General features: G+C 39.7%; 1 protein-coding gene and 1 pseudogene across 1 annotated transcript in view; both read left to right on the top strand.

Moving 5' to 3' along the window:
* PSIP1 (PC4 and SRSF1 interacting protein 1) overlaps positions 1-11060 on the top strand; it is a 45968-nt gene extending 34908 nt beyond the window's left edge. The window contains exons 12-16 of the mRNA XM_065745554.1: positions 1350-1420; positions 4157-4258; positions 4450-4669; positions 7271-7382; positions 10243-11060. Of these exons, the coding sequence (XP_065601626.1) occupies positions 1350-1420; positions 4157-4258; positions 4450-4669; positions 7271-7382; positions 10243-10306 (569 nt within the window). The 3' untranslated portion in view covers positions 10307-11060. The remainder of the gene's footprint in view (positions 1-1349; positions 1421-4156; positions 4259-4449; positions 4670-7270; positions 7383-10242) is intronic.
* LOC136054316 (ADP-ribosylation factor-like protein 8A) lies at positions 5879-6871 on the top strand (annotated as a pseudogene).
* Positions 11061-11316: the final 256 nt, after the last annotated feature.

Here is an 11316-nt window from a genome sequence, read left to right on the forward strand (position 1 = left end):
TGTTTCTCCTGAGCAAGAGGCTTAGATTCAGATTACTGTGGTCTTGCCTACTAACCCACAGTTGCAAACTGACCTTCATCAGGATAAGACATTCCTTTTTTAGTACTCTGGTTTTTGAGGGCAATTCAAACCACTAGCTGTAGCTTGTACTATATGTCGCTTGCTCCAAAAGTAATGCCTCCTATTTATTTCCATGGAAAGAGAACAAGAACACTGTTTGACAGAGCAAATTATCAGCAAAAACCCACTATTTTTCAACACAGCCAAGATCATTAGCTATGCATTTTCACCAGTGATGGACAGCAGTCTGCATAGCCACCCAGAATGTGGCTTGTCTTTCATGTTGCTGTCACTGCTGCTGAAATGCACCACCACCAGCTCACTGTGCTCAGATCCACTGTTTATCTCCATAAATGTTCAGCAAGCCAGTGGGTGCCATATTTTTCCACATTGAGGAACTTGATGACACATCTTTGCTTGATCCATACTTCCATGTCAGACACCACTTTGGTAGGCTGCCCCTTTGCAGCCGTCTGTCACACAGCAACAAAGGGCAACAGATATTGTTGGGAAAATTCAGCCCCTACTTCCATATCGCTGACATCCACCTCTGGCATTGCAGGCCAACACCATGAAATAGGAGGCATGACTTTCAGGGCAGCCTGTGTAGTAAAGATCCACAGGGATAGGCTGCAAGCAGTTCCACTTTTGGCAGGGGGGAGGAAAAAGTTATCCAAACTCATCGAAGATTGACTGGATTTAAATTTTGTTTGCCTGCAGTGTTTTTCAAGACCTGTATCATTAAATATGGGTTAAAAAAAAAAAAGAAAAAAGAAAAAAAAACAGGCATTTGGCACACAAATTAGAATTGGACATGAACACTTACCCTTCCAACCTGCCTGAGAAACTGCAAGCCATTTTATTTGCTTGCACTTGTGATTTCAAGCATGTCCAACTTGCCAAAAACAAATGCATTAATATCCAGATAACCTGTCAGTAGAGGTTTTCAGAATTAGTACCTGCTTATATTTACTGAAGCATACTTTTAATTTAACAGAGGGTGATATCACAATAGTGAAACTGAAAATTATTTTCAGCTTATAAGGTGAAAACTATGTAGGTTGCTACTGGTGTCCATTTAAAATAGAAAATATAAAAATGACCTGTAAACTTTATTTCAAATCACATCCATAAATAATGCAAATTATTATTTCCACATGGTTATCTGAAGTTGGCTGCCCATCCATTTTTCTGCCTTCTTTGTGATACTCACATTTGTGTTAAGGTTTCTACAAACACAAATTTGATGAGATAATCAAATATTAATGCATACTATTCTTAATCTTCAGAGACATCAATGGATTCTAGGCTCCAGAGGATACATGCAGAAATTAAAAACTCCCTGAAAATTGATAATCTTGTAAGTATATGTATCTTTTAATGTATCTGTAGAATTTCAATTAACTGTCATACATGTTTGTTTTTAATTACTATTCTGAGAATTAAAGGATTCTATTTTTTTCATTTTCAAAGAGAACTGTACTGTTCAAATAGGATTACTGCAGATCTTAAAAGATAGATGCTAGCAAGCAGAATTAGATAACCTATTACCTAGATAACTAGATACTAGATGACTTAATATTAATATATATTAGTACTTTCAAACAAAACTATCAGAAACATTCAGACAGAGTTCTGACAAGTGAAGTGTCTGCTAGCTCGCCCTGAGCAAGGCAGAAGCACCAGGAGTCAGTGAGTGTGGTAGGTTAGGGACTCCGTGATGTAAGGGATGGAGACCATTATCCGTTTTCTCAGCTCATTGTTTGCTGCTTCTTGGGGGCTCTAGATTTGGAACATTACTGGCACGTGGGTGAGGCTTGTCTGATCCTCAGGCTTTTTATTAGTGGCTGCTGTTTTTCCATGTTTGGCACAAGTGTTACAACCAGGGGAGGTCTGGAAAATAGCAAGCATGTCTGTGTGGCTTCGAAGGTGATAGTTAAGTGCACGGGGACCCAGGTGGTAGTCTCTGCCCTCTTAATGAAGGGAAAGGGCTTGTGAAGGAATGGATGGATTCTTTGGATTAGCATTTAGTTCTGGAGTTGATGTAAGCAACAGGATTTGGCTGCTGTGATGATGGGATCTATCTGAAGGTCAAGGACTGCAAGGAGGATGTGCCTGAATATCTGGGGAAAGTTATCACTGCCAAAAGGCTGGCTAAGCTGGTTAAAGAAATTTAAACCAGAAACAACAGCAAATGAAAAAGTGAGAAAATGATGGACCAAGATGTTAACAAATAACGGAGAGTGACATGAACAGAAGTGACCTTGTGGTGATGCCATTTTGGTTCTCTTTTGTTGATTGCAAGTACATGAACAGAAATGAGGGAGTGCCAACAGCACAACATGATGAAGAAGGGTGTAAATTTTTCAGTAAGGTCAGCACAACTGGGTGCCTCTCTGAAGTGCATGCATGTAAATGCATTAGCAGTGGTGAATTAGGAATTAGATGCCTGAAGTTGTTAGTCTGTGATATCATTGGGATCACAGACATTTGCTGGAATAGTTCATGAGACTGGTATGTTCACATGGGTGGACAGAGACTTTTGAGGAAGGACAGGTGCCAGGAAATATCAGTGAGAAGCAAGTGGGAACACTTGGGATCTCTGCACTGGGACTGTTAACTAAAAAATTGTAGTCAAGATTAGTGGCTAGATAGATAAATGAGGGTGATAGTGACAAAGACACCTGCTGTAAGTAACAAAATTAAGAAGTTGAGAATGAATTCTTGAGGTAGGTGAAAGATACCTTAGGTTGAAAGTTTCTGGTACTTGTAGGACCACACTGATTCTAGTAGAGTTCAACATGTGGAATACATGATCATCTAATAGATTTCTGGAGCGTGAGAATTACCTGACACTGGATCAGACATCCAATAGGAGAAGACACCCTTGTGGACCTGATGCTTAGTGAAGGAACTAATCAGAGGCACAAAGATTGAGGGCTATCTTGGCTGCATTGACTATGAGATGGTGGAGTTAAGGATTCTGGGAAAAGGCAGCATGACAAAATGGATCAAGGCCATGGACTCAGAGCAGATTTTGGCCTATGAAAGGACCTGCTTGGAAGAATCCCTTGAGAGCTCTTCCAGGAGAGAAAAGGGGAACAAGAGATCTGACCAGTTTGCAGGAATTGGCCTTCTTGAGATTGGTCCATCTTTCTGAGAAAGAATATGAGCAAATGTGGTAGGAAGGCAGCATGGCTGAACAAGGTGCTGCTTACTAAGTTCAGTCATAAAAAGCAAGCATGAAGGAAATGAGAACAGGAGGAGATGACCAGGAAAGAATACGCAGACACTGTCCAAACATAGATGAAAGGGGTTTTAGGAAAGCCAAAATCCATCTGGAATTGAATCTGTGGAGTAAAATGCAGGCTTCATCATGTACATCACTAGCAACAGGTAGTCTGGGACAACATGGTCTTGTTGCTGAGTGGACTGGGAAATATACTGGGTGCTTAGTGGACAGAAGAAACATTTAAATGAAGTGGGATTTGGTGTGGAATAAGCCCGAGAATGCTGAGGATGCTGAATAATGTCACTGTGCATCCACTCCAGTTAATCTTTGAAAATTCATGGTGATTAGGGGGAAGTTTCTGGGAACTGGAAGAAAACACATAATTATTTCTAAGTGCCCTGTATGGTGTCATTCATTCAGTTTTTAACTAAATAATCTACAAAGACACCGTTCTGCCTGTCAGAGGCAGTCCAGTAAGTTTTATTTTGCTTCTCAGTGACTCAGTCGCTTGTGGAAAAATTGTGAATGAGAAAGCTGCTCTCCAAATACTTAGCCTTTAGGAGTCCTAGAATTGTGAAAGAAGCAGAAAGTTTGAGTTCATATAACAGAAGTTTCAAGTTAGTTTTACTTGTTTATTTGTTTATTTAAATAAGTTATTCAAATGACCTGCCTTTTGCTATGTAAATAGGTGAAACACAAGCAGTAGTAATTTGTGTTTGCGAGCTTGCTGGTAGAGATTGTTATAAAATTAATTACACAGTAGAATTAAGGATTTTATAAGAAAACATTAAATGTGGAAGTGAATTCAGTATAGCTTATGAGTTATTAATATTGCAGTCATTAGACTAACTAATTTCTTTGCAGGATGTGAACAGGTGTATTGAGGCTCTTGATGAATTGGCATCCCTCCAAGTGTCAATGCAACAAGCTCAGAAACATACAGAGATGATTCTGACACTTAAGAAGGTAAGATCTGCAGTGCTACTGAAGGAAATAGTATTCAAAATTTGCATGTTGCCTACTACTTCAGAGAGCGTAGAAGTCTGTGTTCTCATTTCAAGTTATAGTGGATTCTATATTCATCTAGCATTTGGTGGATTTTACACGAGTATTTAAATACTTAGGTGGAGCTACTTGTTTTATCACTTTGATTTCAGATACGGAAGTTCAAGGTTAGCCAAGTTATCATGGAGAAATCTACAATGCTATATAACAAGTTCAAGACCATGTTTCTGGTAGGAGAAGGAGATTCTGTTCTCTCACAAGTTCTAAATAAATCACTTGCTGAGCAGAAGCAGCATGAGGAAGCCAATAAAACCAAAGAACAGTGGAAGAAAGGAACAAACAAAAAAAATGAGAAGGAAAAGGACCAAGCGGGTAAGTGATTTTAGTTTCTTGTAATACAGGAGATCCATATTAACCAGTACTGACATAAATAGTGTTCTCTATTTTTTCTTTGTGTAGTAAGATGGTTCAGTATAGGTTTTTTTTTGTAAATCTCCAACTTCAGCAAAATGAATTGTCAGTTCATACTTAAACCTAAAGTTAGGCTCCTCAAGAACTTATTCTGAACAAACTCTTCTGTAATTCTGGAGCAAAACATGTATTCATCACAAAAAATGTGAAGTTAAAAATTCCTGCAGTAATAGAGCTTTATACATAAAATCATTAAGATTGGAAAGGCCACTGAGATGATTGAGTCCACCTATCAACCCATACCTGTGACTGCTGTAGACAGTGTCCAGAAGTGCCATTTCTACACATTTCTTGAAAACCTCCAGGGATGTTGATTCTTTCTCATCTGTGGACAGTGCATTCCAATACATCACAGCTCTTTCTGAGAAGATATTCCTGGTATTCAAGCTGAACCTCCCATGGTGCAACCAAAGGCCATTACTTCTTATCCCAACACTAGTTACCTGGGAAAATAGGCCGACCTTGCTACTACCTCTTTTCAGGGAGCTGTAGAAAGCTGTGATGTCCAGAGGAGACTCCAGAGAGACTAGATGATCCCAGTATCTTCAGCCACTCCTTGTAAGACTTGTGCTCCCGACCCTTCACTGGCTTCTTTGCCTTTCTTTGGATGTACTCCAGGGCCTTGATGTCTTTTTTGTAGAGAGAGGCCCAAAACTGAACACAGTACTCAAAGAATGGCCTCACCCATGCCAGGTACAAAGGGACAGTCATCTCCCTGCTCCTGCTGGCTGTACAATTTCTGACACAGTCCAGGATTCAGTTGGCTTTCATGGCCACCTGAGCACACTGCTGACAGCTTTCATACAGCTTTCCAGCCACTCTGCTTCAAGCCTATAGGAATGCATGGATTTTTTAATAACCAAAGTGAAGGACTTGGCACTTGGTCTTGTTAAAGCTCATATAATTTGCCTCAGCCTATCCATGAGCCTGTCCAGGTCCCTCTGAATGGCCTTCCTACCCCCAGGTGGATTAACACTTCCTCCCAACTTAGTTGCAAAACTTACTGCGGGTGCATTCAATCCCGTTGTCCAGATTATCAGTAATGATACTGAGCAGGACAAGCCCACGTACTGACCTCTGTCTGGTCACCAGTTGGATGTAATTCAGTTCACCACCACTCTCTGGGCCCCAGCATGGAGCCTGTTTTCTTAAGAACTGATAGCTTCTCCAGGAGAGTGCTGAGGGAGATGAAGTCAAAGGCTTTGCTGTAGTCTAGGTAGATTACATCCACAGAATTTCCCTCATCCGTTAGGTTGGTTACCTGGTCAAAGAAGGAGATCAGGCTGCTTAAGCAGGACCTGTTTCTCACAAACCCATGCTAACTAGGCCTCATCTCCTCATTATCCTGTATATTGTACATAATTTCAGTCAAGATGATGCATAATTTTCCTGTTTATGACAGTTGCATGCAGGCAATGCTGGAGCTGTGGTATGGTATACAGGTGTGGCAGGGTTTGGCATGGCCCAGCCCTGTTCCATCCACTTTGGCCTGGTTTGGCTTGGCTCTGGGGTAAGCTGGACTCTGCCCAGATGTGCGTGGTACAGCCTGGAAAGCTTGCTTGCAGCACACTAGCTCTTTTCAGTGAGCTGCTGGACTGGCTCCTGGTGCTCTGCTGGAAGGAGAAGATGGTGCTGACCCTGGTTGGGCTATAGTTGACAGATACCACCTTTGTCATTGTCATTGTGTCAGGCCATTTCAACAAAGACACAGTCCCAAAGGTGGGATTCAGAATGAGGGGGATCACGAAGGGGAACATTACTGTAAAGCTCTGGACATAGGTGGCCAGCTGTGCTTTCACAGCACGTGAGAGCTATACTACTGTGGAGTGAGTGCTGTTGTGTACATAGTAGCTTCTGCTGCTGCCCAGGAGAAGATTGAGACCTTTGCGACCTGTGTAACAAGCTGCAGCTCCTGGGCATCCCAGTCCTAGTCCTGGCAAAAAAGGGAGACCTCTCTGGTGCCATTGATGAGAAGGAACTCAGTTAAGAAGATGAACCTGTTTGCCATCCAGGATTTCGGTATTTGTTGCTACTCCATGTCCAGAGAAAAGAAAAAGTGTCACCCTACAGTGGCTTATTCAGTGCTTAAAGTCCAGAAGGTGAGATCCCATGAACTGCAGCTCATATCAGGATGATGCGTCTGTACCAGCCCATACACCTTCTCCTGGACTGCACATTTGGTTCTTTCTTGATGGATATTTTCAGGGGACCTCGTATTCCACTCACATTGAGGTGGAGCCCATCAGAATATATATTGTTACTTGTAGCCAGGAACCGGAGCAGAACTCAAGGAATTTATGTCCCATCAGGAAAATTGTTGTTACACTGAAACTTCAGAAGCTATTTGAAACACTATTTGGTATTTTTGTTTTGCATTATTTCAGCCATTAGGGGGAAACGTTTACAGTGTTGGAGTTTGAAGGTAAAAATTATCTGGGAGTTCTTACAGCAGTTTTATTGTCTGCTATACTGATTATTTTCCTCTGCCCTTTCATTATAAAGGTTCAAAGATTCTGAATGGAGGGTCTGAAACTCAAGACACCAACCAGTCACAGCCTAATGGAGAGAATGCTGAAGAAAAGAAAGATAAGCATGAAGTTGGTAGTAAGAAAAAGTGAGTTAATTACTTCAGTGAGCTAAAGATTTGTTTCATTACAGTAAAATGATGGAAATCGACTGTGAATAGATTGAACTTCCTGCATCTTGTTGAGTTGCTGTTCTCATTTTTTTCTCAACTTCAGAGAATGATAAAATTTTATTTTTGAAATCACTGCTGTAGTGGAGATTGAAAAAGGTAAAATATGGGTTTTCTTCCTAGTATAACAGCGCAAGGTGAGACTGAGGGAAATACAGACTTCCTATTATATTTTAGGTGACTTAAAGTAGATGATGTCTGAACTGAATTTAACAGAAACAAATTAAATTTATCAAATATTTTTCTCCTGACTCCATTTATACTGATCAATAGCCAAAATACTTCAATTAGTGGTAGAATAGGATATCCTAAGTTGGAACAGACCCACAGGGCTTGAGTCCCAGCACATAGATTACCCAAAACCTAGTCCAGAGAGGATCACCTAAAATTCAGACTGTATTTCTGTCAGCATTGTCCAGATGTTTCTTGACCACTGCCCCAGGAGCCTGTTCAGTGCCTGACTGCCTTCTTGGTGAAGAAACTCTTCCTAAAGCCCATCCTGACCCTGTCCTGATGCAGCTCTGAACTGTTCTCTTGGATCCTTTGCTGTCACCAGTATTGGCTAAATGCAAGTGAAATGTTTCATTCACACATTGAAACCTGTGACATTTTGCAACTCATTACAGCAGTTGATACATTTACGTTTTCTGAACAAGAAGCCATTGAAATGTTTGAATTTGAACTGATTGAATTTCAGATACTTTCCTCCTGAAGTATTTGAACCTTAGCCTTACTGAAAATGCAGTTCTGTAAACAGAAACAAGGAGTTAACCTCTTGTAGAATGCAAGAAGTAATAGAGTTTAGTGGGGAGGGGGAGAGGGAAAAGAATAAGATAATCCTTAAAGCAGAATGCTAGTTTGGTTCTTTTTTAGGTACTTCTGCACTTGTTCTCAGGGGATGCCTTTTGTTTAGCAGTATATGTATTACTGCAAGCTTTCCTTTCATTACCTTCCTTCAGACAATCCAGGAGGAACTGCAGTTGTCTGGCATTCTTCTGGGTGTCTAATTGAACCTGTACAAATGAGGATAACATTGTCAATTATTCAGAGTAAAAAAAAAAAAACTTAAGATGATGTTGGTGGATTGTTTTTGTTTGCTTGTTTTTTAATGAATATGAAATCGGTTTTAGCAGAGAGAGGCAGTCTTGGAATTAATGGTTTCTTATTACACAGCTATCAGAAATGACATTTGGTTATTTTCAGCTAGTGATGAGGATCTCATGTCATTTGCCTCCAACAAGCAGCGCCTTAAGGGAGTGTAATCAAGAAGAGATTGCAGGTTCCCAGCACAACTTACAGAGTAAAGTATGCTGCTTAAATGGGAGATGTGGTAAAAACACAGAATAGTACTAATGAAGTGCAACATCTAAGTTACTTGAAATCAGTAACAGATCAGTCTGGCAGTCCAGCAGTGGAGTGTATCTGTGGAAGTATTTGAAAATGAATGATTACTTAACTAGTTCCCCAAGGTACAAGTTTTTACATTGCCTGTTCCTTTCCTTATTCCTTCCAAACTTGATAACACAGACCTTCCAATGACGAAAAGATAATCTCAGTTAGATCTCCCTTTACATTTGCTATTAGAAGATGAAGTTGAGTGCATGCTTATTTTATAGTGTGGAAGAGAGGCTTACAACAGCTACAGTTAGGCACCCATTAAATAGCAGGCATGGATCAGACTGTCTAATGTAGTAGTCTCAAAATAAGCACCTCAGATAACAGTTAAAATAGTAATTTCTGAAGTATTATATTGTATGTGTAGGACTTGCAAATACATATTCCATGAAGGAGCTACTTTGGGGTCACATGTTTTGCCAATAAAGATTTGTCTCTCCAGATGTTTGTGGTGTTTGCAATAGCCCTGAACTGTACACTCTTTGACTTTTCTAATTTTTTTGACTTTTCTAAACGAAGAAATCAGCCCTACTTTGTTTGAAACTTGGTACAACTTCTGTTAAGCAGTGAATGTAAAGCAGAACTTGTAAAACCTCTTATGACTATCTAGGATTGAGAAAAGTATCTGTCTACCTGTCTCAATTCAAGAAAGCCACACACTGGTGCAGTGCTCTGTTTTTTAGAAGTGGAACTGGTGCACAGATTAACCATGAATATGTGAATGTTCAGAGTACCTCTGCAGTCCCCACTCCTGAGTGTAAGCGTGTGCTCTGTAAACTTCTCAAATGCAAGGCTGCTTACTTGGCTCTGAATTCTGTTTCCTTTGTTAACTTGAGGCGAGACACATTCACACCTTTCTCAATATGTATTTCAAAAACTTTGGAAGACAAGTTGTCTAATGCTTCTGTAGTGATTTTGAACTTAATAACCACTTTCTGTAGGCAGAAATGCGTGGTGCTCTTCAATGTTGCCTGGGCCTTGGGGCCGCTGATAAGAGCAGTAACATTATGTTAAATGGACACCTTCCATGCAAAAAAAAAGAAGGAAGAAAAAAGAACCCTGGGCTGCTTTTCCCTTGAGGTGATGTATTTGGCAGTGGACTCTGCAGGACAACCTGAATGGAGCACAGACTGACCTCTGAATGGCTGCTGCTCACAACTCTTCACGCTCATTCACGTGGTTTCAGTTACTGCTACCTCAGTTTCATGGCAGGGGACAGTCTACTTAAAAGAAGGACAGTTGGAATCCATACCACTTTCAGTTTCCAGGCTTCATCCACTGAATTTGTATCAGTTTCATTTACTCTGTATTTTAAGAAATCTGGATTAAGAGTTGCTTTCTCTGTTTTCTTATGGTCATTAATGTTCTTTTATTGTCGTTCTAGGACGTGTGGTGAAGAGAGAGAACTTGAAAAGCCAGCAAAAGAATCTGCCTTTGAAAACAAATGATACCACTGGAGTTATTTTCTTTCGTTTTACTTCTTATTGAAGAGGATTGCATTTGAAATCTATAGACTGCTGAAAGTTTTAAATAATTTTATAAGCATAGTATTTTAAAATGTTGTTCTGTTTTTTGGTTTTTGTTTTTGGTTTTTTGGTTTTGTTTTTGCTTTTTTTTGTTTGTTTGTTTGTTTTGGTGGAATAAAAGCCCCTTTAATCTTGGTTTAAAAGTATTTAAATACTTGCCAATAGTTTTGTCCAGTATTAACAGGTAACACATTTCAAAATACAAAATTTCCATTTAGAAGAGAAACTTAGCAGTTCCTATATGTTACAGGACTTAGAGTTGTAGTATATTTTTATCTGACTGCTGTATGTTTGTCTAGTTAGCAGCAGGAAAAAGTAAATACTTTTAACTGCATAATTGCTTCGTTTGTATAAAACCTCTCTTCCTATGATACTGACCTTTGTTTGTGCATAGATTTTCAGCTCTTGTGGGGATATCTCTTTAGCGTGTTTTGTAGGAGCTGAAAGCAGCATTTTTATAGCTATTAAAATGTTAATGTGCAAGTTTACTTAATAACTTTTTTAAACAAGTTTAGTTCTTGCAAAACTCATTGTGCCAATTTACTGCAATGTGACTTCATGGTATGCTTTTGGTATGATAAGTATACTAGAAAGGAGTACTGTGTTTTGACCAAAGCCGTCGATGCACACTGCTTGGAAAACACTGTCTTCAACAGTTTCTAAAATTAAAGAATTTAAAGTGAAAAAGAGAGACTTGTTCTTAACACAGACTTACAAAAACTAAAATGTTCCTAGGAACTGCGTGTACTCAGTTTAGTACTGTTTCAATCCAGAGAGCTTTGCCTTGCCATTAACTTGGGGATTTCTAACTTCAGTGTTAACTGTAAAATGCTTCAGCAGCATTTCTAGAGTATCCTAAACTCATGAAGGGGAGTGGGATGTGTGTAAGCTACGATGGAAGGGTTTGTAAAACACACACTTTGCATAACATC

Source organism: Cyrtonyx montezumae, unplaced genomic scaffold (assembly GCF_038088225.1).
Source record: "Cyrtonyx montezumae isolate F1298 unplaced genomic scaffold, pur_monq_1.0 scaffold_36, whole genome shotgun sequence".
NCBI lineage: Eukaryota > Metazoa > Chordata > Aves > Galliformes > Odontophoridae > Cyrtonyx > Cyrtonyx montezumae.